The following is a 27,385-nucleotide window of genomic DNA, read 5'->3' on the forward strand; positions in this document are numbered from 1 at the left end:
TAAATTTACACGGCACTAGGTAAATAAGCCCCAGTCTTGCACTAGGCAGAGCCCTGCCTTTGCATGGAGCTTGATGGAGAACTGGGGTCATGAATGGATGCTCCCTTGTCCTGAAGAGCTTACATAGGACCTGAACTATCTTTTGATCCCCAGCAGGGATTGCTTTCCAAGGCCAGGTTAAAACATGCTGCTTGGGATAGTGATCCATAGTTTGTGGGGTCAGTACCTTTGCTGTTTACTATATAGAGGGCGGTTGATGCTGAAAGGAGAAATTGGTCACTTTTTTAGCATCACTAGTTTCCTTTTTAAGGAAAAATCAATTTCTAGCAAAAAAGTGGTTCAGTAGGAGAGTCTGAAATGTCAGATTTAATTTTTAAACTTTATATAAGGCAGTAAGTGATTTTCTGTGACTAAGAATGCTGAACTGAGTGAAATAAATGTTAGTTGCAGAGATAGGGCTGCTAGTGTAATCCGATCATGGCATTTTGATCATCATGTCATCTCTAACCCAGTGTTTCTCAACCAGTGGTACAAGTACCCTTGGTGTAATTGAGATAAATCTGGGGGGTACGTCAACACAACTGAAATTTTGAGAACTGAATTTTTGTTTTAAGTTTTACAGTGCTTTTTTATTATTTTTATGCTTTTTACACCCAACAATTTCATTGCCCGCCCGGCTATGATTAAATTGTTTAAACAAATGTGTTGCAATAGTAGAAACAAATTTTGTGTCTCTGAAAACTGTAGGTACTGGGGGTACTTTTTTGTTGTTTGAAAAAGGGGTGCTTTATAAAAAAAGGTTGAGAAACACTGATCTAACCATTCTCAAAGCAGGTTCAGACCACACAGTGGTTAATATGTCACTAGCTAGTATCACACTGGCTACATCAGAGCTACCATCAGTGGAGAATTATTGAGTCATGCAGTTGCAGTGAGTCTAGTAACTCCTGTGCTCCATTGCAACTAGTTTGAGCAGAGACTGGAAGTGTTAGGAGCTCAGCACAAGTAGAGCCACCTTGTGTATGGCAACGCTTTTGAAAGGGAGATAATCATTATCCCCCTATTACAAATGAATGACATGGAACAGGAGCCCTCTTTACAGTGTAACAAGTTTAGTTAAAACTTTCTGCCTCGCAATTTGTCTAAGGTCACAAGGATAGTCAATGACAGATCTGGGAATCAAATGGAGGAGTCCTAATTCACAGGACCCTGCTACCTTTGTGTATGTTATACATATATATATATTTGAATAGGAAAACATAATTTTTCTGTTAGGAGATTAAATTCTCTGTGTTAGAGTTTACATAGATAACTTCTTCTGTTTTCTATCAGAAAAAATCGAAACGATAGATTTTTGCCTTGCAGTTTTGGCTTGTGCTGCTTTTAATTATCTTCAGCTTGAATTTTATTGGTACAATTGCATTGTTTCCTCAAAGCAACCATCAAACTGTTTTTTGGCTAGCTCAATGTTTTGTATGTGTGTTAGATTACAAAATAGCATCAGCTCATTTCTGAGAGGTGCAGAACCTCCAAAACAACTTATAACTAGGTACAGGCTTTTATGCAATCACCTTTTTCAAAATTTTTATTTTTAGAAGCACTTTACAAACATTAATCCGAACAGCACCCCTGTGAGGCAGGTGAATATTATCCCCGATTTATGGCTGGGGAAACAGACGTCAAGTGTTTCTGACTTACTCACAATGAGTCACTATCAAAGTTGGGATTAGAATTTGGGATTTCTGGCTCTTAGGCTTGTCATATTTAGTGTAGTCTTTCTCATCAATTCCACAGGGAAAAGCTTTGAATTTCATTGAGATTTAATAAAGGATACTGCCAAGTCACTTTTCATAATTTTACTTGAATATTTTTCTTTCTTTTCTTATCCTTTATTGATGACTACATGTACATTGACTATTAACTGATTAACAATCAGTCTAATTATGGCTCTGTTATAAATTATTGTTTATTAACAGAGATATATTCTTTAATTGTCATTTTTCAAGGTTCCTGCACCAAATACTATAGCAAATGTATGAGAAATGCTGGACAAACTTTGGTGTCTCAGCTTGAAACATTTATTGCAGTCTTTATTTCATTACACATAGTAGTTTATCAAATTGCTTGTACTTTTCAGTGTCGCTCCTCTGACATCATTCACTGCTCATGGAATACTACTTTTAGTACACTTGAATGGGCAGTACTTGTCTAGAGAAAGGGGCATATGGAGAGAGCTGTCTTACGGAGCCATCAGCTATTGATTACATTCCAGAAGTTGCATTTAACTAAAGGTCAAACAAAATTGTACTTTAAAATGGTTATTTGAAATATGGGGTTGCCTGCAAGAAACAGTCTCTAGTACTGGTTTCATAGTATACTTGAAACTCCGGGTGTCCCTAACCTAGGAACATCTGTGGTTCAGACATTGGCAGGGGGAGGAGGAAGTGGCTTTGTGCACTGTCCCTCCCTGTCCTCCCCAATCTGGAAGAATGGCAGGGCAGCAAAGTTCTTCTCTGGTGGCTTTCTCCCGCCGCTCCCATAGCAGTGGGGGATGGTGCGTGGGAGTGGTGGCGGGCACGGATCTGTGTGTGCTCCCGGGAGCGAGGAACCAGGTAAGTGCCACCTCCCACTCCTTTCATTGCCAGACCCTGCACCCATACCCATCGCACGCTCCTGCACCCTCATCCCTGACCCCGCCTCCCACCCCCAGTGCACACCTGCACCCTACCTCTCTCCCTCCCACACGCTGTTTGTATTGCTGTCTGTTAACATTAACTACAAATTCAGTACTTTGCAAAATGTTTTTCTTTTTTTCTTCAAAACAAAAAGTATACATGAACACCCATCATCTGGAAAATTCCATAATCCGTCATGGCCTATTTCCCAAGGTTGCCAGATTAAAGAGGTTCAAATGTATATTGCATGGCAGAGAAATGGGGAGGAGTATAGAAACTATTTTTTGAGAATCCATAGCTTAAAAATTAAAAAAGCGGCATCTGTTCTGCTCAGAGTTTTGCTTGTTCTCTTGGGAACATGCTTGTGTCGCCCTGTATAAGCTGAGACTTGGATTTGAAAATATCTTAACCTCGTGCTCATAGCCAGTTGCTTATTTAAAACATGACCTCTTTGGTGCTGCTGGTGTGAGTAGATAACATCAAAGGCCATGCACCATTTTTCCATCATTTAGTAGGAGGAAAACTGGTGCGGGGGAGTTCTCTTACACTTTTTGGTAGTTGTATCCCACATCTTCAGAGTTACTTGTAGACCTACCTTACCTGTCATTCATTGTCACTTGGATCATTTCTTCTATTTGTGACTACTCAACAACCCTGTGGTCACTACAACAAATTCATAGTGGGGAAAATATTTGGCTGTTCTTAATTGTTCTACTGGTGGCTTTTTCCCCTTTCCTCTTTGTTTTCAGCTGCTTTGACAGGCAACCAAGTCTCTCTTTGCAGTGAAGAGCCTGGATATCTATAGCAGCAGCATTTGGAAGCAATGAGGTGGAGGAGGACAAGAAGTAATGGACTGAAATTGCAGCAAGGGAGGTTTAGGTTGGGCATTAGGAAAAGTTTCCAGACTGTTAGAGTGGTTAAGCACTGGTATAAATTGCCTACGGAGGTTGTGGAATCTCCATCTCTGGAGATATTTAAGAGCAGTTTGGATAGATATCTATCAAGGATGATCTAGATGGTGTTTAGTCCTGCTGTGATGAGCTATCTGTTGGTTCTTGGTTTGGTAAAATGGCGGGAGTCCCAAAGGCTTCAGGCCAAATACCCAGTGAAAATACCAAATGATGGCAAGACACCAAGTTTTAACAAAGACGGAATGATTTATTAAACTGAACAACTTAAAATGAGCAATTACCCACTATTTGCCACAAAACAATTGAACCACAACAATTTTTAAAACTCTACCTAAGTTACAGCTAAGTCAAAATATATACACATTTCAAAAACTGTTTCTTTAAACACACTGACAATAGCAAAAGTAAAAGTTACAACTGAGCAATATATTTTCTAATCTGTCTCTTTTAAATCTCTTAACAGTGAGGGTAAATTAAATACTTACAGACTCAGCAACAACACCAGCACAAAGACATACAAGGAACAACAGCACAGCAACAACAGCACAAAGACAGACAAGGAATCCGGGCATGCTTGAGATTCATACACCCCTTTTTAGTTAGAGATTCAGTGGTGGGAGGCAGCCTTTGGGTGATCAGTCCTAAGCCAGACTCAGATTCTATTTTCCAGTATTTGGGAGTCCTCCCAGAGCTTAGGACTCAGGGGTTTTTATGTTATTGCCTATTACCATATTTGGTATTATTTGTGCTCTGGGAGTGGCATGGGTGTGGTCTGGGTGCAGTGTGATGCCCATATATGGTGTTGAGTGCTGGACTTTAACAAGCTCCATTTTATTGGTAGATAAGCCTTATTGCTATCCATGTGAGGTGGTGAGGTTGCTGAGGTAGATCTGGGCTATGCAAGCAAGGCCTGGCCAAGAGAATCCATACTTGACACTATGGAGTTCCCTTCCACTGTTCTATGAGTCTGTGACCTGCATGAACAACCAGCAAGGGTTCCACATTTTGACAACAGTTGGTGTAGTGAGTTGAGTGTGGGGCAAGGAATCTGGCATTATGTAAGTACCAAGTTGTTGTTCTAATTAAGACAACAATAACTAAAATGCTTACTGTATTAGGGGCCAAGCTTTTCTGAATTCTAATCTATGGGAGTTGTCCGTTCCTTGACCTGATTATCCAGTAATGGTAGGAGTAATAGAGCTTGGTTAAAATCTTAAAATAAATTGTTACACGGTGGGAATAGAAATCCATACATATTCTCTATCTTATAACAAATTAAAAGGATCCCTTCTGACTGTTTGAGTGTTAAGTTTCTCAAGAAAACTTTCATATGTGTCAGGAGCCTACAGGCCAGTTGGTTAGTAACTTAGGATCTGTGGACTTATCCCTTCACAGAAGGGAAAATTTTCAGTTAAGCAACCACAAATTCTCCTAGTTGCTCCCTAAAGGCACATAAGGGATTAATATATTCAGCCTGTTGTGAACATGTGTTAGTTTAATAGGAAATACCACACTTGGTGCTAGTTGGCTTGCTGGATGACACCAGCAAAGAGTGCTATCCTGGATTTGAGGGGTTGGATGTACCTCAGAGTGTGCTCAAGCCAACTGAAACCATATTATGTGCACTTAGCCACTGTGAAGTAATAAAATAGAACATCACATAGTTAAGAGTTAATGTGGAGACAGACTTTCAGAAGCAAAGTCAATCTAGCTGGCAGTTTCTGCTAATCCGAATAGGAGAGGGAACAGACAAGTAAACAAGTGAGTCTGAAAACCTTGGTGGTTGGAAAACCTCAAGTCCAAATGCTAGAAGCTTATTGAAAATAAGGGAACGTGATGGTGCAGGAGGGGTCGTTGTGATCTGTGTATTCTGTAAAAGTTAATTATGAAAGATTAGTTAATAGAGCAGAGGTAGGCAAAAGGGCCTCTGTGGGCTGGATCCGGCCAGCCAAGCAGGGTGATCTGGCCTGCAGAGGCCCTGCCACTCCTCTGCCCCCAGGCCTATCAGGGCCTAGGGACCAGGGAGCGCACAGCACTTAGAGTAAACACTGGCATTTAACTCTAAGCGCTGTGTGCCTGAGGGCAGGGAGCGAGAGATTTCGCACTGTTCCCCCAGGCCAATCAGGGTTTGGGGGAAGTGCAAAGTCTCCTCCCGCCCTGCAAGGGGTGCGGTGCTAAGTGCTGTGTGCTCCTTGCGGGATGGGGGCAGAGTGGGAGGAGACTTTGCGTGCTCTCCTCCCCACCTCCAAGCCCTAATTGTCCTGGGGGCAGAGGGAGCATGCAGTCTGCTCCCACCACCAGGGGCACAGGCACCTAGAGAGAACCACCAGCTGTTCAGAACAGGTGGTGGTTCTCTGGGGAAGAGTGGGGGCAAAGACTTCAATCATGGTCTGTGGGTGGGGAAGCATGGAAGTGTCCTTGCCCCGCCCCTTCCGCCTGAGGCCCTGCCCCTTCTGAGGCAGCCTGGAGCTGCTTCCAACATTTCAGAAGTAGCCCCTGGTCAAAAATTATTGCCCACCGCTGTAATACAGTATACTTTGAGCAGTCCTCTAAAGCCATCTTGAGAGGTTTTCACTGACACTTTTTGTCCCAGGTGGTTGAGCAACTGGCCACTGAAAACCCTCTGTTAATTACTCAGTACTCAAGATGTTAGGTAAAAATCTGGGATTCTGTGAACCTATTGCTTATGTCTGTGTGCTTTAAAATGGCAGTTAGATTTAATAATACACGCTTGCTTTCATAAATCTCTAATCCAATGGAATTGGTGTGTTCCCATTGATTTATTCCTGACATCACCTGGAGTGAAATAGTCAAGTTACCCTTGTGGAAGGTTCTGAAAACGGTGGATAACCAGAGGGCAAGGATTAAATGTGCCATGGTGAGCAAACAGCCTCTCATACCCATGCCAGGTCAAGGTTGAGGAACAAAGGGGTATGATATGAACAAGAGAAGGATTTCGTCTTCATGGCTGGTATCTCACAAATACAAATTCATGAACATTAAAAAATTTGGAGTGAGGGAGGAGGAGATAGGAATCTGCATCCTATCCTAATATCTGGGCTGATAAGTTACTTTCTGATCTTCTAGCCTTTGACAAAGGTGCATGTGAAAACTGGCAGTGTAGTTCCTGCACCAGCTCTGCATATATATTTTGTTTGAAAATTTTCATTCTGTCTTTAAGCTTATTCACATTTGGGTTCTTTTTATTGCAGTTTGCCTCAAATTTGTATTGAAATAATAGTTTGGACGTTGGTATTAGCTTTATCTTGAAGGTGTTCAGTGAGGTTTAAATATGCTTGTTATCCCTTGGTTGGTGGGATAAGCATGTTTATCCCAGGGAGTCCACCAGGGTTTTCTTTTAGGAGTCTTCTCATGTCTCTGCCAAGAAGATTTAGATACTGCTCCCTTCAGAGCCCACATGCTTCCGGAGGTGAAGCTCCTAAGTTGACTTGGAGAGCTAAGGCAATCACTGCAGATTTTGACATGGTTATGGTTGTAGAGTTATGTACTTTAGTTCTGTGCTATTGGACATGTATGCACATCCCTGTGTCTGACACCCACACCATAGCTCTCATACCATGTTCTGTACCAATGTTAGTGTCTGTGACTAGGACGATGGGAGTACCCTGTAACAGGCTTGAGCGTGCTACCGTGACACCACCTGTGGGTCAGTCTGTGAATTAGCTCTTGCCAACATTGAAGCACCCTCTTCTGGCAGTGTCGCCCCTGCAGTTACCTGCTCTTTGCATCTCTACCACTTCAGGAGCCAGGTCCCTCCCAAACCGTGGCACCCCTTCCTTCTGGGTACTGCCCTCTGAGCGGTGTCCACCTCTAGGTCCTCCCATCCCGGGGGACCCGATTCACCTACTCCCACCAGTCACCTCAGTGCCCCATTGCCCTCTTTCATCTAGCCTCTGCTTTCAGGGACAAACTGCTTTCAGACTTGCTTGGCTACTCTCATCATTGGCAAGGAGTGTGGACTTGCTGCTTGTTCTTCTCTGGCTGCCTCCTTGCAACGCTCAGTACTCTCTCAGGTCTCTATCAGGGCCTGTGCCTGGGAACTGGTCCAGCTCGAACTGCCCTGGTTCCCCTGTGACTTTCCCCAGCACTGCTTTGTCCTAGGTACCTCTGTCTATATAGGGAGTGAGTCCTCTCTCCCTCTGGTTCGCAGCAGTGTTCTCTATAAGCTGTGCACTTGGATGACCGCTCCAGAGAAATGCACAGCCGATTAGTAGAGTTCCCACAGCTAGTTGTGTTACTGTTGGTGGTGTGCATTTGCACATACCTTGGTGCACATAACATTTATTCCACACCTAATAGAAAAAGGTCCGCACATGGGTGGAAAAGATTAGGGGGAACATTGGTGAGCAGCCCTTCTTATATAGGGCCTAGCCTGGCTCTGATAGGGAGTTTGGATAAAGACATTTATTAGCTAATGCCACAGCCCTCTCTATGGGCTCTTTAATCCCTTGTTAAGCAGTGTGGGACAGCCGCCCCCAACACAGTACTCTATAGGGTTTTGATGTTTTGCTCTGTAAAGTTTGAGGGGGTGGAGTTGGAAAGCATGTGAAATGTTAATTCCCTAAATTATCATAGTTACCATCCTGTTGACACTCAAGGCAATCATTTAAATGGGCCATGGATTGAACTATTTTTGTATGACTCAGGGCTGAGTGGGTATAGTGGAGGCTTGCAGTGCTGCTGCTCATGGACTTTTGCTGTGGATAATGGTCTTTCAGAGGTGACAGTTTGGTTCCATTGATCATTAAAGAAATTAAGAAGGGAATAAAAAAGTTAAGAATTCCAGCTGTTAAAAGTGATGTTCTTTTACACAGAGCTAACGTCTTTGGTGTCCACCAAACAGTGCTGAACTGTGATGTGTTTGTCATTGAGAATGGGCTTGTGGTGGCATTTCAGAAAAAAAGGTTGTTCTTGCGGTGCTTTTAGCAGGCAGTTTAAATAGTGTTATTTTATGAAAATGAGCCAGCTGATGTCTGAGGTCAAGTCTACACTGGCACTTAACAGTGCTGTAACTTTCTGGCTCAGGGATGTGAATCCTTCTCCCTCCCCCCCCCCCCCCCATAACAAGTTACTGCGCTATAAAGCACCAGTGAGAACCAGTCTACAGCTTTGAGTACTGAGCGCTGTTAGCTTCTCCCCTTGTGGAGGGTGGTTTACATAGAGTGCTGGGAGAGCGCTGCTCATGCCATGGCCACACTTTCAGTTTAAAGTGCTGCTGCAGCAGTGCTGCCACAGTTATGCTTTACCTGGTAAAGTGTAGATAAAGCCTTAGTCTTGGTCAATAATTACCTAGTTTTTAAGATACTGTTGTTGTATTAGTGTAAAAATGATCCTTGAGAAATTGGTGCTGAAGTGAACAGAACCCTTTTTCACATATTCTTCCTGACATTGATGATTAAAAGAAGTGGTGAAGTACTGTGGTACAGGCAGTTACCAGAGGTAAGCTTTAAAGAGTCCATACTATGAACGTGTTCTGTGAGTAAGATATTATGCCTGTCGCATTCACAAGCAGAACATTGGAGATGCAGAGCTCTTTACTGCTCAGATGCTGGAGTGATGAGACATCAGAGTTTGAGAGACCATGCCAATGCTGTGGCTTGCTTAATTAAGGAAGTTGCATATTGTTCATACATTATTTTTCCTCAGGGCTTTGCGGGTGTTGCTAATTTGTGCACCTTTTTGTAACTCTAAATGCATGAACACATGGGGTGTGTCTGAGGGGGATAAAAGTGCCATGACTACAGTGGGCTTGGGTTGTGGGGCTAAAAATTGCTGAGTAGAGGCTCAGGCTGGAGCTTGAGCCATGGAACCCTCTAGCCCTGCAGGGTCCCAGAGTTTAGGCACCATCCAAAGCCTGAATGTCTGCAGAATGAATGATTTGTCAGCCTCTGAGCCCAAGTCCGGTGACCCAGGCCAGCTGCTGGATTTTTATCCCTGTGTAGACATATTGGGATTTCTCTTGAGCCTGGCTGGGGCTGGCAGGAACAATTTGAAAGTGCAACTTGGGAGCCTGTATGGAAAGAGCCTAAACACTTGGGCTACGTCTACACTGGCCACAATTTCCGGAAAAGCCATGCAAATCAGGTAAGTCAGGATAGGGAAATCCGCGGGGGATTTAAATATCCCCCGCGGATTTAAATAAACATGTCCGCCGCTTTTTTTCCGGCTTGGGGAAAAGCCGGAAAAAAAGCGTCTAGACTGGCGCGATCCTCCGGAATAAAGCCCTTTTCCGGAGGATCTCTTATTCCTACTTCGAAGTAGGAATAAGAGATTCTCCGGAAAAGGGCTTTATTCCGGAGGATCGCGCCAGTCTAGAAGCTTTTTTTCCGGCTTTTCCCCAAGCCGGAAAAAAAGCGGCGGACATGTTTATTTAAATCCGCGGGGGATATTTAAATCCCCCGCGGATTTCCCTATCCTGACTTACCTGATTTGCATGGCTTTTCCGGAAATTGTGGCCAGTGTAGACGTAGCCTTGCAGAGGGTGGGCTGTGGAAATACCCATACCTTTGGGGCTTCTTCCAAAATATGCTGCCTCGAGCTGAGTGCACAGGGAGGAAATCTGGTACCCCTCAGAGGGCTCCTGTGGGATACTGGGCCTTTACAGTCTCATTGAAATCATTATTCACTTAATTTTTAACTTGTCTCTGGACTCCATTCCCCCAGTATTAGCGGTATTGCCCTTGGCAGGTGTTATTCATTCCTTTCATCCCCTCTCCTAATGTTGTCACCCCCAGTTGCCCAACTACCTTCTTTCATTCTCCTGTTTTTCCTTCTCTGACTCTCCATTTTCCTTTTTTCTCCACTCACTTTCTTTTACTCCATCTCTTCCTTTCCTCCCCTTGAAATCCAAGTGTTCAAGCGAAAATCCCCGAAAACAAGGGCTTTTATCAATACAGTTAAAATATATAAATAAATGACACAGAAGGCATGGAATTCCCCTGCTAAGGATCTGCGCCTGCCCTGATGGCTTTGCCTTGTGCATTATATCCTTATTTTGTATCATTTGGTATTTTAGCTTTTAAGAGTTCGGGGACAAGCTGTCAATAAAACCTCAATTTTACAAACACCAGTTTTGCAAACGACCAGTTCGTAGGAACTATTTTCTCCACAAGGAGAAAAAAATCGTATAATGAAAGTGGTGGTGACGAAGAACAAACAACACCCTTTTGCATTCTTATGCCTTCAGTGCATTGAAAATTGCTCTGCAGTGTTTTGAAAGATGAAAAGAAAGCGAGGCAGTGCACCATATTGCCGCATCACTTACTGTAATATTGAGATGTTCTGTTTTATGACCTTTATGATTTGATTAATTCAATCCCCATATAGTTTCTAAAATATGGGTTCTAATGTATATATCTGTATAGTGCAGTGGTTCCCAAACTTTTCAGCATCATGCCCCCTTTTTGATTTTTGAGAAACTCTTATGCCCCCTCAAAGAAAAATAGCAAAACTTGTTGCCCCCCCCCACCAAAAAAATAAAATAAAATAAAATAACTCGCCGGGGCTGAAAAACAGTTGCAGCCCTTTTAATTCCCGGGAACAGTATAAAAAAAAGATGCCGGTACTCCAGGGGAAAAGTTGTTGACACTCTCCCACCCCCCGAAAAAAATTGCCCTTTTAAGAGCACAGCAGACATTGCCCTTTTAAGGCTACCACTTTGAAGTCTGCCCAGGATGCTCCCCCCCCCACACTCCCACCAGCCTGAGCTGTGCATGTTCTGGTGGGTGCCCAAGCCAGGAAAAACAGAAAATACTGGACATTTCACGTGGTATTTTCTGAAATTTTTTACCAGATGGACTGGGCTCTTTCCGGGGGTGCGGGTATTGACTGGGGTGTGGGGGCTGGGTTGCCTTGTCCCCCCCCAAAATTTCTTCAACCCCCCCTCATTTTGGGAACCTATGATATAGTGCCTCGCATGTTTGAACTCCTGTCCTGGTTAGTGCCTTTGGATACTATCCTAACACAATCAGCCATTACTTACTTTTACTGTTTATATGAAGGTTGGAGCCCTAAAATGATGACTGTCTCCAGACTAAAGTAAGATTGAGAAAAAACATGATGGTTTTGTTAAATGCTTAGTTTAAAGTTGTCAGTGGTGGGACATCTGTTTTTCCTCCCCTCTAAACTAGTTCTAATTTCCTCTGTTTTTAAAAAAGGCACTGAGACCCGTTATTAAATCTCTGCCTGGAGCAGAGGAAGGCACCTATTTGAGCTAAACACAGTCTGTCTAGGACACTAAACTTTGAAGTGTTGGTCTCTTTTGCAAAATGACTCCAAAAACATACTGACTGCATCAGCTCTCTATGTAAATTCAGAGTAAAATCTGCTTACTTTAATGTGACTAAAATTAAATTTTATTGCTTTTTGTTCCTGTGAGCCTTGGAGAAATATCATAGCAGGAGAGAGAAGGAGATTCCATTTCTACTCATGCACCCTCAGAAACACTGATGTTCAAGTCAGTAAATCTGTGCAAATCTACTGATAGTTATAGGGGTGTACAGGTGTAATGGTTTACAATATCCTTGTTGAGGTTTTGTAAAGAAAAGAACACTTCACTTGGTGTCCAAGCTGAATTTAGAAAAGCAGAGTATGAGAGAAGTGGGAAATACCGACACACAAACACTAATACATTTTTAAGGCCCGTAGGGACTTTTAAAACTGGTAGGTTGATCCAGTGGCCTGGGAGGTTGAAATAGTCCAAACAACAGTTCAGTTCCAGTTCCTTTCGCAGGACATTTTTTTATTAACTAAAAAGTTAAGATGTGAGGGTATGTCTACACTACCACCCTAGTTCGAACTAGGGTGGTTAATGTAGTCAATCGAAGTTGCAAATGAAGTCCGGGATTTAAATATCCCGGGCTTCATTTGCATCTTGCCGGGCGCCGCCATTTTTAAATGCCCGATAGTTCGGACTCCATAGTGTTCTTTAGCCCGAACTAGGGTGGTAGTTCGAACTAGGGTGGTAGTGTAGACATACCCTAAAATAGTAACTGTCTCCCTAAGCCACCTCCCTGCGCATATGGGCTCCCTCCTGTCCCCACCTTCTTATCAGGGTTGGAGATGAGCTACAACCACTCTGATTTAATCCACACTGATGTGTCACTCACATCTCCTTTTCTCTCTCTCTCCAGCATCCAAAGAAGTTGTAGCTCATGAATGCTTATTGCCTAATACCTTAATACATTTGTTAGTCTTTAAAGTGGTACTGGACTCCTTGTTGTTTTTCCTTATTTACTACTGTGTCTTCCATTGTCTTCCCAGTCATGCTTGCTGATAAATGAGTTCTCTTTTAAGTTACTTGTCTCAAGAGAGGCCTGTAGTTTTATAAGAGTCTTCAGTAATGGAGACACAACACCAATTGCTATCAAATACATAAAAATAATTGAAAAATAATTAAAAGTACAATACTTTACATTCGTGCAACTGTAGGAGTTGAAACTAATTGTGTACAGAACTCTGTGTGATTCTTTAAGTTAATAGTGTTCTTTAGCAACACCTCTGTAGAGTAAAAAAGGAGGCTGACTTTAAACAATATTCACTTGAGTTAGTTTCCATTCTTCTGATAGATTTTTGGTTTCCATTACATTATAATCTTTTTCAGTTCTTAGTGTGACTCCCTGTTAATTTATTTTCTATTTCTTGATCACGTCTGATGTGTGGGGTATAATATCTGTACATCAGCCTTCCTTATATTAATTTATCCTCCCATGATGACCTGAAGTTTCATTGTTTTTCCTTGTGTTTTGAAACTTATTAATCTTCCCTCTGTCTTTGCAGGGTTGAAAAGATATTTCCCTCTACCCTTTACTTATGGCAGCTCACAGTAGATTAGAGGCATGGGAGACACTTCTATCTGCTGTTGAATTTAACATACCAGATTAGACTAGTGTTCAATCAAGTCTTCGTTATGCCTGTGGCAGTAGCTTTTACCTGGTCTTTTCAAGGAAGACAAAGCAAAGCACAATACACCAGATCAGCAATGCTTGGGATTTGATTACCTTTCTTGGCACATATAGCTACAAATGTTATTGGTTGTAAAATTACCTAGCCTTTGATACTCAGATGTGACTGTCCATCAACCTGAGTGCTGTACTCTTCCAGTGCAGCAGTTCAAGGAAGTAGCAATTCAAGGTGCTCCCTGGGCCTGGCCTGAGAGCCGGGGGGGAGGAGCGGGGAGATGTGCAGGCTGGGCAGTGCTCAGGGAGAGCGAGTTGTGATTCCTATGGGAGGGTGTTACACTGTCTAGCCCTGGCAGGGCTTTCCCCACCCCCAATTCCCTCATCCCCATGTCCATTGCTGTGGCTGAGGAGAGGGGTTTGAGGCGGGAGGGATCACTTACCTGGGCCGGTGGCTGGCAAGATGGCAAGCCCCATCCCCAGCTGGTCACTCCCTTCCTGTGGCAGCTACCCCCAGTGATCATACTGCAGTTCAGCTGTTTCCCCCTTTCCCCCCTTCACTGCCTCCAGTGGTTACTGTACAGTATTGCTGTCCCTCCGATCAGTCCTCTCCCTTTCCATGTTATGAAAAACAATTGAATTCCAGGCACATCCTGTTTTCCTGGCACAGTCAAACTCTGACCTTGAAAGAGGAAGCCGCATACCAAATTTGGTGGTCCTACCTCTTACCGTTTAGGAGGAATTTGTGAACAAATGGACTGGCAGACAGACTGACTCAAATGCACAAATCTCAATTTATATATAGACAAGTTTTGTAACAGTCTTTAATTAAACTAAGGGGCTGCACTCGCTATGCTATATATATATATATATATATATATATATATATATATATGGGGGGGAGGGGGAATGTTAAGTTCAAAGTGAACTTATTGAACTAGATTTATCTTTTTGCGAACAGGAGTGATGCTACAATAGCCAATTGTTCCCTTGCTGTGTTTTATTGGTCACCTTAGTGGAAGGAGAAAAAATTCCTCTCTAGCATTGTTATTTTGCTTGCATCTGCATGCTTCAGGGATTAACGAGCAAGATTTTTTTTACTAAAATTATTTGCAATAGAATGCTGACTGACATATATTTCTGCCTTCTGTTTCTCCTTTCAACTAAAAACTAAAAACTGAGTGATTCTTATTTTAAAATGGCCTGCTCAGTATGAGCATTGATTTTTTTTTAAAAATCTTCATAGAATAGCGCATATACAGTAAAAGCTCTGTTCTCCAGCACGTTGGGGGAATGGGAAGTGCTAGTTAATTGAATATTTTAGTTAAGTGAGAGGTGTACTTTACCAATGGAATACCAGTTTTCAAAGAATTAGAAAAAAGCAAAATGTATAAAGTATAAAAAAATACACAGGTACTCACCAGTTCAGTAGTAGTACTGGTCTGCAGAGTGGCTGGTTTCTTGAAGCCCTTAGGTGTATGCAGGTGAAGTTTCCTATATAGTAGGTTATCATTTGAAGCAACATATCACTCATGGCAGCACTTGGTGTACACTCAGATTACTAAAAATACACTTATACTAAAATTATATTGAACATAATTTAATTTTTCTTTGAATCAGAAAGTACTTCAGGGTCTAAACACTGTAGATGTAGGTGGTGTAGGAGATTGGATTGAATCCGTAATGACCCTATGAGACAGCCTGGAAACTGCTTTTTTGAATAAATCCCTAATTTCAGCTTGGTTATCTTGTGCTTCTTTTGCATAAAAGGTAGGGTGCAGAATGTGAAATTCTATAATGTGCTAGAATATAATCCAGTATATTAGTCCTGGATACTAGATTGAAGATTTGTATTAGGAGATGTCAGAAATGCCAGTTAATTGAGCTTCCTGGTTAACTGAGTGCTGGATAACAAAAGCTTTTAAGGTCTACACAAGACACGTGGCCAGATGCTTGGCTGGTCATGCATAGAATCATAGAATAATAGGACTGGAAGGGACCTCAAGAGGTCATTGAGTCCAGCCCCCCGCCCTCAAGGCAGGACCAAGCTCCATCTACATCATCCCTGACAGATGTCTATCTAACCTGTTCTTAAATATCTCCAGAGAGGGAGATTCCACCACCTCCCTTGGCAATTTATTCCAATATTTGACCACCTTGACAGTTAGGAATTTTTTCCTAATGTCCAATCTAAACCTCCCCTGCTGCACTTTAAGCCCATTACTCCTTGTCCTGTCCTCAGAAACCAAGAGGAACAAATTTTCTCCTTCCTCCTTGTGACACCCTTTTAGATATTTGAAAACCGCTATCATGTCCCCCCTTAATCTTCTTTTTTCCAAACTAAACAAGCCCAGTTCATGAAGCCTGGCTTCATAGGTCATGTTCTCTAGACCTTTAATCATTCTTGTCGCTCTTCTCTGTACCCTTTCCAATTTTTCCACATCTTTCTTGAAATGTGGCGCCCAGAACTGGACACAGTACTCCAGCTGAGGCCTAACTAGTGCAGAGTAGAGCGGCAGAATGACTTCACGAGTTTTGCTTACAACACACCTGTTGATACAACCTAGAATCATATTTGCTTTTTTTGCAACAGCATCACACTGTTGACTCATATTCAACCTGTGGTCCACTATGACCCCTAGATCCCTTTCCGCCATGCTCCTTCCTAGACAGTCGCTTCCCATCTTGTATGTATGGAACTGATTGTTCCTTCCTAAGTGGAGCACTTTGCATTTCTCTTTATTAAACCTCATCCTGTTTACCTCTGACCATTTCTCTAACTTGCTAAGGTCATTTTGAATTATGTCCCTATCCTCCAAAGAAGTTGCAACCCCACCCAGTTTGGTATCATCTGCAAACTTAATAAGCGTACTCTCTATCCCAATATCTACATCATTGATGAAGATATTGAACAGTACGGGTCCCAAAACAGACCCTTGAGGAACTCCACTTGTTATCCCTTTCCAGCAGGATTTAGAACCGTTAACAACAACTCTCTGACTACGGTTATCCAGCCAATTATGCACCCACCTTATCGTGGCCCTATCTAAGTTATATTTGCCTAGTTTATCAATAAGAATATCATGCGAGACCGTATCAAATGCCTTACTAAAGTCTAGGTATATGACATCCACCGCTTCTCCCTTATCCACAAGGCTCGTTATCCTATCAAAGAAAGCTATCAGATTAGTTTGGCATGACTTGTTCTTCACAAACCCATGCTGGCTATTCCCTATCACTTTATTACCTTCCAAGTGTTTGCATATGATTTCCTTAATTACCTGCTCCATTATCTTCCCTGGGACAGACGTTAAACTGACCGGTCTGTAGTTTCCTGGGTTGTTCTTATTCCCCTTTTTATAGATGGGCACAATATTTGCCCTTTTCCAGTCTTCTGGAATCTCCCCTGTCTGCCATGATTTTTGCCATGCAGTTGTGTTGTAGAATAGAAAGCTGCTAAACATAGAGCACAGGTACTGACCAGTATTTATCCTTTCCTTCCATGTGTGCTGTTGTCACTTTGCCTTTCATTCTACACTGATATGTGTGCAATCCCGAGGTTTGTTGGGAAAAGTATGATTTTGGTCCTGGGAGTTAGCTGGCACTTGTGACATAAGATTAGTCAGTGAAAATTGACAATTACCAAGAAAATTCAGCTAGTCCTTTTCCAGAAGGGTGGTGATACTGTTCTTGGGGGGATCTGGAAAATGAGGGTGTAAATTGGAGGAGGGAGAGCTAACCAGATAATTTGAAAGGTGTGTTCGTATTCAGTATCTGAATGAACCTGCTGTATTAAACATCTGCCTGGTTTTAGTCCCTTGGATTGCCTTCTTTGATACTATAATAACTATTTTTAAAATTTCACTATTTTTAATTCAGCCACTCTTATTTATGGCATACAAGGAGTTAAGCAAGACCATTTCTTTCGTTATCATGCTACACTGGGCTCACAGCAGTATTTTTATAGCTACTGTAGTTAGGGTTTCCTGATGTTCATTATATTCAGCAATTCATAACTTTGCCATGAATTTGCTTCAAGGGAAAACATTATTTTTGATTCCCTTTTTCCTCTCTCTTTATATTTGTACAGAATATTCAAGGTGGCTTATTCTTTATTAAGAATATATGCCCTTTGATATTATGGGACTGTAGTTATTTGTAAACAAAGCCAAGATTTTATCTTTAATTCTTACAAATCAGAATACATTTCACAATGGGTTTTTAAAAGGAACATTCTTCTTAATGTCTGACAGTTTTTATCCAAGTATCAGTAGTAATATTTTTTGTTTATACTCTGAGCCCCAAGCCACTGAATTAAGCTTTGCAGTAACTTACTGAATATTATTCTCTTGTCAGAGGATTTTTGTAACACCATATGTCAGTTGGTCTATGTTGTACGTCTAGTTCCATTTAAAAAAAGAGTTGAAAGAAAAAGGCTCCCTTGGGCAACATCAGACATAAATGAAGCTCAGAACATTACTCTAATCCAGAAGGAAAGATGCTCTGTGGACTTGTGCATAGACTGCCTATAAGTATCTGGCCTTATCAAAGCATACCAGCTAGATCTGTTCGATGTCATGTTCCTGCACTCTGGGTTGCAGTGTCTTGGAGCTCAGGAAATTAGTGGATTATACAGAGCTTTTATCTAAACAGATTTTATAGAATTTGGAGTAACATGCAATTCATTACCAAACTAGAAATGGCAATTGTGGTGTAAGGGCACCCTACACTCAGCCCATCTTGACTTTCCCTTCTTATCTAGGCCTCACTTTTCACTTCTGCTAGCATGAAAGGGCTTGATCACAAAAACAAGTGTTGTGTGACAGCCTTGTGACTCAAGCATATTATATTTTCTTTAATACTAACAAATACGTAGAACTTTTATTTGTCAGTGTAGGCAATTGTGTATATTCACATTGTGACAATGTTTGGTACGTTCTGATTGCTAGGCAGTCGTGCGTTTCTCTTGCCCTGGTTTGAGTTGCTGAGGAAACTGTAAAAAGTTGACACTTGGGAATCTTGAGACTCTCTTGAACAGTCTGTGACTGACTTGTGAGCATAACAAGGAGCTTGTTTTTGTTCGCAGGTACTCAGAAAGAAGCCTCACAAAGTGCGTTGGGATCACCATAGAGACCAGGCCCGATTACTGCCTGAAGCGGCACCTGAGCGACATGCTGTCATACGGCTGCACAAGGCTGGAAATTGGAGTGCAAAGTGTCTATGAGGATGTGGCCAGAGATACCAACAGGTGAGAAGAATGTTTCAATGAAGAGCTTAATGTGCTTTTGTTTGTCTTGTGGAGTATTCTATAAGATGGCTGGAAACTAGGGATGTTAAATTGTGTTTAATCAGCTAATTTCCATTAACTACTCGATTAGTCGATAAGGGGGGGGAACTGCAGAGCTGCAGCGGGGTTAGCTCCAGCTCCAGGAGATAACTCCTCTGTGGCTCTACTTTTTAAATGTATTAAGAGATGCCAAGCTTTTAATACATTTAAAAAGCAGAGGTGCAGCATCAGGGGCCGGGTGCAAGCCAAGAATCAGTTGATTCGAGGCTCGCACCCGGTCCCCCTACTATGCCTCTGTCCCCTCCAACCCCTCTCAAGAGATGGTGCTAAGGGAACTGGCTTTTGTGGTTGGGGAGGGAAGCAACTAGTTGAGTAGTGACTCGACTACCTGATAAGCATATCCCTACTGGAAACACATCCTTCAGAATACCAGCATAATTCAGTATAACTTTATAAAATCATAGAATACTAGAACTGAAAGGGACCTCAAGATGTCAGCCCCCTGCCCTCATTGCAGGACCAAACACCATCTAGATCAGGGCTACTCAACTTTGGAAGGCCCAGGGTTCACAATGATTTTCACAGCATATGCTGAGGGCCACAACTTAATTGTGGTTGCATATACGTGCAAATATATATGCAAATAGCTTCTTTCACACTGATGGGCATGAATAAAAGATTAAGGCAAGAGTAGCAGGTTTTATGTCCCTCAGGGGTCTCATATTTTAATTTTTTATATATATTGTGTTTTAAATTTTGTAAGCTGCCTCGAATATTTTAAATAGAGAGGTGGGGTAAAAACATTTTAAATAAATAAATACTCAACACAAAGGCCCCATGTAAGTCAGTTCTGCTGATATTAATAATATATACCCGATTTCCACCTCTGACAGCACTTTTAATAAGCAAAGACAGTCCTGGAATTTAACTACTGAAACACACATCAATAGAAGACCGTTATATTGACTACTTTTTTGTTTTGGCTCCTACCCCTGGGCCATGTGTTGAGCCCCATGTAAACCCAATCCGCACCATGGGCCGCAAACAATTCCTGATAAATGTCTATCTAACCTGCTCTTAAATATCTCTGATGATGGTGTTTCCACAACCTCCCTGGGCAATTTCCACAACCTCCCAGGGTATTTAACCATCCTGAAATTTAGGAAGTTTTTCCTAATGTTCAACCTAAACTTCACTTGCTGCAATTTAAGCCCATTGCTTCTTGTCCTGTTATCAGGGGTGAAGGAGAATGTTTCTCCCTCCTCCTTGTAGCACCCTTTTAGGTGCTCGAAAACTGCTATCAGTGTCACACTGTTGACTCATGTTAAGCTTGTAGTCAACTATGGCCCTTAGATCCCTTTCTGTAGTACTCCTTCCTAGAGTCGCTTCACATTTTGTATTAGTGAAACGGATGTTCTTTTGTAAGTGGAGTACTTTGCATTTGTCCTTATTGAATTTCATCCTATTTACCTCAGACCATTTCTGTAGTTTTTTCAGATCATTTTGAATTATGACCCTGCCCTCCAAAGCACTTGCAACCCCTCCCAGCTTGGCATCATCTGCAAGCTTTATAAGCGTACTTTCTATGTCCTTATCTAAATGATTGATGGAAGATACTGAATGTTGCTGAAGATATTGATATTATGCTGACATTCCTGTTCCAAAAGTGTTTTATAGTTCTTGGTACTGTCTTTATAGTCCTGTCTTTTAATCTATGCAGCCTTGTAAAGTAAGTAGGGTGTGCCCAAACAAACTTCAGAATCCTTGATCTGAGAAATGTACTAAATAATCTGTGTTAGAGAAGAAACAGGCGACCCAGGAGTGGATAGGGTAAAAAGAACTACTTTATTACCTACACATGTTTACCTCGGACATTAACACAATGTCCAACTGGCCCCAAATTAGCAGTAGTTAGAACCTTTTATCTATTTTAGTATGTTAATTCATATGTCTATCACTACTTTTCCTAAAACCTTATTTAGTAATTTTTACTTCCATAAAATGAATATTAATAAACAAATAATGAATACAGTTATACCCACCCCTAATTATTATTTATATACTTTCTAATTAAATCAACAATTTCCTATACTACAAACTAACAGGTTACAGAGATTACAAGGAAGTTGACCCTGAAGATGTTATGCAGAGCCAATGAGGATAAGCAAGCGACACAACAAAGTAGTGCAGCTCCATATTTATCTGGTTTCCTAGGCTGCAGAACAGAGATAAAGAGCAAGGTTATATATAAAAAATAATACTGGTCTCAACTGGACCTTATCTTCTCAAATTACAAAACAAAAGGAAAAAGCATGTTTAAGGGTAACACTGTGTCTGAATCCTGAACCACTAATGCAAAAAGACTATTCCAAACCTATTAATGTTTTCACCCCCCAACACTGGAGAGATACCATATGTGCAGGAAGCAGGACATTAGGTCATAATATTCATTCAAAGAAGAATCAGGGCACTTCTCACAAGTAGAGTGCAAGGCAGGTACGGGTATATGTTTATAATTGACACTCATCACAGTGTGTTATATAGCCAGAAATTCTACCTATTGATACTTTAATCAGGATCATTCTACATATCCAGTACTTTCAGAGACTGGAAAGTGTATAGATAAGAAATTCTTGAACTACTTTGTGGTCCTGGACCAGTGACAACAAAATCACTGCCAGAGAGCCTAGAATACATTACAGTTCGTTGTCTTGTAACCTGCAGAAGGCAAAATGTGCTTTATACTATTTCAGAACTGAACCATTAACTCCAGAACACTTGTGTTTTCTGTGATTCATATAAAACTTACTTTCACCCTTATCAGACACTCCTGTTACTTAATACCTGTAATAAACCAATGGCATAAAATAATTCCAGAGAAATGTTTTGGAAAGAATCAATGGACACAAATCAGATATCCGTAAAGGCAATATACAGAAACCTGTTGGAGAACACTTCAGTCTACCTAATCACTCTTTAAAAGATCTGAAGAAGTGGGCTGTGCCCACGAAAGTTCATAATACCATCTACATGTTTTGTTAGTCTATAAAGTGCTACCATACCTTTTGTTGTTTTTTAAGTTTATCCTGTACAGACTAAGTTGGCTACCCTCTTAAGCTTAAAATAACCTTTCACTTAACTTAGAGGTGACCACTTTGCAGTAATTGAAGATGTCATTTTCTTGTGGAGACTTGACATTTGATTCTGTAGCCAATTTCCTCCCAAAGATTAGTCTGTATTGTGGATGCTTCATGAAGGTACAGCATCTCCTTGCTGGATTTAGGACTAGCTTCAATTCCTGACCAGAGGTAATGGTCAAGAACAACTTGAACCTATTGAGCAAACCAAGCAGTCAGGTAAACTAAGTAACCCTTACGCAGCACTTTTCCAGCTCGGATATCAAAGAGCTTTACAAAGGTAAATAGCAATGTACTAAACAAGTAGCCATGTCACCTGGTTCTTAGCTCGGCTCAGGTACATTAATCCATGGTGAGATCCAGCACATTCTTCAGGCTTATCAAACCTACTTATCTCTCTTTTTCTACATACTTTCACAGCTCTTGTACCCATTCTGAGATGGAACTTTCCAAGTGATAGTCTCACTGTTAACCACCTTTGTAATCTGTTGTTAGTTGCCCTCAAATTTTGTCCATCAGATGAAATGACATTCTTACACTGTCTCTAAATTGCATGTCACTGCTGTTTTGAAAATTTGCCAGTGAAACTGCAAATGGAGTCTCGGTTGCTGGCCCTTGAAGAAGAGGAAGATAGTGGGTAGCTGTCTCTCTTAAGCAGAAGGAATCTTTTTAAAGATTTGATGTTTTTTTTAAAGGTTTTGACACTTGTGAAGATGCTTGCAATATGCCTAGAAGATTCTGTGCTCTGTTGTAGTCCGCTTATCCAGACATCCCCACCAGCACTTCTGTGATTTAGAATATCCCTTCAGGACTCTAAAACAATGAATTGAAGTCTGTTTTTTTAATCTGACTGTTTACCCTATTCTCTCCTAAGGTGGCTTTGGTTTACTTCCATTTTTCATTTAGCATGTAGGAGGTGTTTTTTTTTTTTATTTAAATGTTCATATTTTGTTTGTAGCTAAATGCCAGATTACAAACAATTAGGGTAAATGTTTGGAAATTATTTTTCCATTATGTAGTGTGAGTCATTAATGGGGCCGTTTACTGAGTATTTCCAATTGCTACGAAGCAGAAGAATATTCAAATACAAGTCCAGGCGTCAAGTAGTTCAGTTATTGATGCAGCTCAAATCCCTCCTCTAATAAGGACATATGTTTTATTTATTTAAATGACTCTCTGTTGCCTCTTCCTAAGTTACTCAAAGTGCCAGATAATTCCACCATAGAACAGATTTATAAAAACATCACAATATTTTACTAATAAAGTAAAACTTCAATAATAAAACCAGTCACAAAAATATAAAGTGTAATCTTATGTAGAGGAGGGGAAAAAAGGCCCTACATTGAAGAGGATCCATTATTTGGTCTTGGGGATACGTTTATTTAGAAGGTAGTTGAAAGTGAGAGGTGGGGCTAAGATGGATTTGTAGATGGAGAGAGTTCCACACTTGACGGGCTGCAATTCATGCAGGTGTGTAGGTTTTTTATACAGTTTTTATTCTTTCCAGGGGACACACAGTGAAGGCCGTGTGTGAGTCATTTCACTTAGCCAAGGATGCAGGATTTAAAGTTGTGGCGCACATGATGCCTGATTTGCCGAACATGGGGCTTGAAAGAGATATTGACCAGTTTGTTGTAAGTATGGCTTAAAATAGACCTCCTTTTGTTTTACCTTAGTGGAGCTAGCATTCGGTCCATTTCATGACTTTGTTAGTGGTTATTTTACAGGCCAAACTTTCTTCTTTAAGAACCTGTACTTCGAAATTTGGGTGAAAAGGAAAGATGAGGAAAACGTGTTGAACTATTTCAGATAGAAAATGTTCTCCCTTCCTTGTGAAAGACTGATTCAATAAGGTCTCTGTGTAAATTGAAATACAATGTTGTCTTTCCAGTATAAATTAAGGCTTTTGCTTTTTTTTGCAAGGTGGTTTTCTTTCTTTGGATTCTCTGTACATATCAGAGGCAAAGCAGCCTGTCTAGAAAGCAGTTATACAATAGAATGTCTGTACTGAACATATAGAGGTTTTTCTTAGACCCAGTACTTTCAATGTCTTCATTAAAGATTTGAAAGAATATATAAAACTATTGCTGGTGTTAGCAGATAACACAAAAGTTAGCAGAGTAGTAAATAATGATGGAAACAATAGTCTGAATCACATGGAAAGTTGGGTTTATTTGAAAGACATGTTTTAATACAGTCAAATGCAAGATCGTGCATCTAGGCACAAAAAATATTAGGTCATGCTCATAGGATGGGAGAGACTGAATTTTTGCAAAGCTGTGTCTCAAAATACTGACCCTGTGGTCATATTGTATACTGTAGTAATGGTACATGTCACTGCACATGAGCGCACGGGGTGGTATCCTGGCTAAGAGAACAAATGCATTGGCTGTATAGAGGGCAGAACATTGAGTAGACATTTGGACGAGCTACTACAACCACTATTGGCATGCTGTGTCCAGCTGTGGTGTCAACACTATGAAAAGAATGTTGGTGAATTGGAAACGGTTCCGAAAAGAGCTACAAGAAGGATTATGCCATTTGGAAAACTTGCCTTCCAGTGAGAGACTAAAGAAAATCAGTTTAGTTTATCGAGGAGAAGATTAAGAGGTGATTTGATCAGTCTATACATACCTGCTTGCAGAGGAGAGCTTGACAGTGAAGGCATTTTAATTTAGCAGACAGGCATAATAAAATCCAATGTCTAGATAAATGGAAGCTAAAAATAAGCGTGGATTTTAAACAGAGAAAATAATTAAACTTTGGAGCAGTTTACCTAGGGACGTGATAGATTCTTCATCATTTGAATTCTTTAAATCTGGAACAGATGTCTCTTTCTAAAAATGAGGCCCTAGCTCAACCACAATATATGGGGTTGATATTAGGGATATCAACATGTGGACAACTACACAATTAACCAACAAGCCAGGGCTTATCAGTTAATCCTGTCATCTGCACAATACTCCCCCTTGCTGCCTCTGTATCTGAAGCAGCAAGGGTGTGGGGAGGAGGAAGTGGGTGTTGGCGCCTCTAAGGAGTCGGCGCCTCTAAGGAGCCAGCTTTTAAGCCAGTTCCCCATGAGCACTGGATCCCAGGTAGCTGCCTGCCTTCCACACCTCTGCACTGCTGCCTCTGATAGAGAGGCAGCAGCTTGTCATGGCAGGGGTTGCTGGCTGCTGGCTCCTCTCCCGGGGACTATCGAATAGTTGTGTAACTACTAACATTTTATGTGGCTGCATTACTATTCAGCTACATGCTATTTAACATCCATAGTTGATATAAGAATCATTGGGTGAAATTCTGTAGTCTTTCATGCAGGAGGTCAGCACAGATACGATAGTGGTCCCTGCTTGCCATAAAATTAGTTAATTGCTTGGAAGATTCAGGTCAGAAATATAGGTAGAAAGTTGCAAGCAAACCCCATTTAGCCAGAAGTAATCCAAAATGCATTCTTACAGTGTTGGAGAGAAACAAGGGAAATTATTAATATTATTTTATGCTTTTACAGTGTGTTTTGTCTGTGGATCTTTTGAGCACTCTAATAATTTATTCAGTAAGAATTAGCCCTATTTTTAAAGCCGATACACTGTGTATGTCTATGCAGTACATAAAAAACTGTGGGTAGTCTGTGCCAGCTGACTTAGGCTCACAGGGCTTAGGCCTCTGGTGTCCAGTATGCTTGCCGCTAGCAACATGTGTCTCTTTGGCTGGTTGAGTGTAGCTTGTTTGCTATAGCAGTAAACAGACTTTATGGAGCTGCGGGAAACTTGGATACTCCCATGAAAAGTGGACATCTGGTTAACTAAAATCATTCTGGATGATGGAGGTTTCCAGATAAGAGAGTTCTGGATGAGAGAGGTTCAACCTGTACATTTAAAATGCAGAGCCGCAGCACCAGTGGCTCCCGGAGCTCTCTCCCCCCCCCCTCCCCGCCCGCCCGCCCGCTGCAGCTCTGCAAAGAGATCCTAGCAACTAATCGTATAGTCAATACAAATTGTAGCTTGGTAACTGCAATTTAACATCCTTACTACGAACTGATTTGTAAAAGTTTTGGCAGGAACTGTTTCAGTGGAGTGCAAAGGGCACATGCCATATTACAGAGGTTCTAGAATGGAATTGAAGGAGAGTTCCTCTAGACAGAGATTATAGTCAGTATGTCCAATGAGCTTGGACGTGAAAGGGAGAAAGGAAATGTGGCTGTAGTTGGAGTGGAAACTGGGACCAAGGGGTGTTTGTATAAAGATGGGAGAAACTAAAGGATGCTTGTATTGGGATGGTTTAAAGAAACTTGGTACATAGGAGATCAGGCGATGAGACATGCTCTCTAGGGCAAGTGGTGAAAGGGTTAGAGGAGTAGAGCAGCTGAGAAGCTTCTGTGGTGGGGAGGAGGAGAAGAGGAAAAAAGAATGAGTAAAGGGGAGCAGTATAAACAAGTTGTACATTTTGTCAATTTTCTCTTGGAAGAAATTGGCAGCATCTTGTGCAGAGAGAGCAGTGGAAGTGGGAAGTGTTTGTGAAGTGAGTGAAAGGTGGTTGGGATAATGGACGTGGGATTCAGCTAAGATGAAGGAGGACAGATGTTTAGCTAGGAAGGTGGCAGAACTGGAGGAGAATTGAGCACCTCTGTGGTGAAGGAAATCAGTTTGGTCACAGCAATTCCACCAGGCTTCCCATAGCCTGAGAGCAGGAGCAAAAGAAGCAGGAGTTGTGAGAGTGAGTCCTCGGGCTTGGTAGGATGGACCTTGCAAGAGGAAAGGGGGCAGAAAAGTTAAAAGTTCAGGAAAGTGACACATGGAGCGAATCAACAGCCATGAGGCCTGATGAACTGGAAGTCATAGCAAGGTCAAGTAACAGGAAGTTTGGGAGAGGCATCGAGAACCACCTAAAAAAGATCCTTGTTTCATTTTCTTGTAAGGTGCGTAGATGCTGCAGTATTATGTACTATAAATATCTAGAAAGATGAAAATCCCCTTGCAGTTACAATTGGATATAACGTTCCTTGCTTCCTGCTTTGCAGAGCTATTAAAAAGCTGCTGTGCTATATAAATGTTGTTCCATATTAGTGAATATTTAGTCATTTATATTGCATTGAAATAATGAGCTTGAAAGTGAAGAGCTCAGCACAGAGCATTCTAATTAATCTGTTAATGTCTTAGCAACATTACCAAGCAGATCAATAACAGAATCAGTCATTTTGCCCCTTTACACGTGGTTTAAAGGAGATAGCATCACAAAAATTTATCATCAAAGCCTGTTATAAAATATCACTAACTGTGCAGAATAAAGACACATCTGTCCTGCAATACTGTTTATAGTCTCAGAGACAGACATTTCTAATTTTTGGTAGCTCTAAATAAATCAGAGGGGGCAGCAGTGTTAGTCTGCATCTGAAAAAGCAATGAGGTGTCTTGTGACACCTTAAAGACTAACAGGTTTAGTTGGGCATCACCTTTCCTGG

At 41.4% G+C, this 27,385-nt stretch overlaps 1 protein-coding gene across 1 annotated transcript in view; it reads left to right on the top strand.

The window, feature by feature from the left end:
- Positions 1-27,385, top strand: part of ELP3 (elongator acetyltransferase complex subunit 3) — a 157,034-nt gene that overhangs the window by 50,167 nt on the left and 79,482 nt on the right. The window contains exons 8-9 of the mRNA XM_075923284.1: positions 18,590-18,751; positions 23,435-23,561. Coding sequence (XP_075779399.1) covers positions 18,590-18,751; positions 23,435-23,561 — 289 coding nt within the window. The remainder of the gene's footprint in view (positions 1-18,589; positions 18,752-23,434; positions 23,562-27,385) is intronic.

The sequence above is a fragment of the Pelodiscus sinensis genome, chromosome 3 (assembly GCF_049634645.1).
Source record: "Pelodiscus sinensis isolate JC-2024 chromosome 3, ASM4963464v1, whole genome shotgun sequence".
In the NCBI taxonomy this organism is placed as follows: domain Eukaryota; kingdom Metazoa; phylum Chordata; order Testudines; family Trionychidae; genus Pelodiscus; species Pelodiscus sinensis.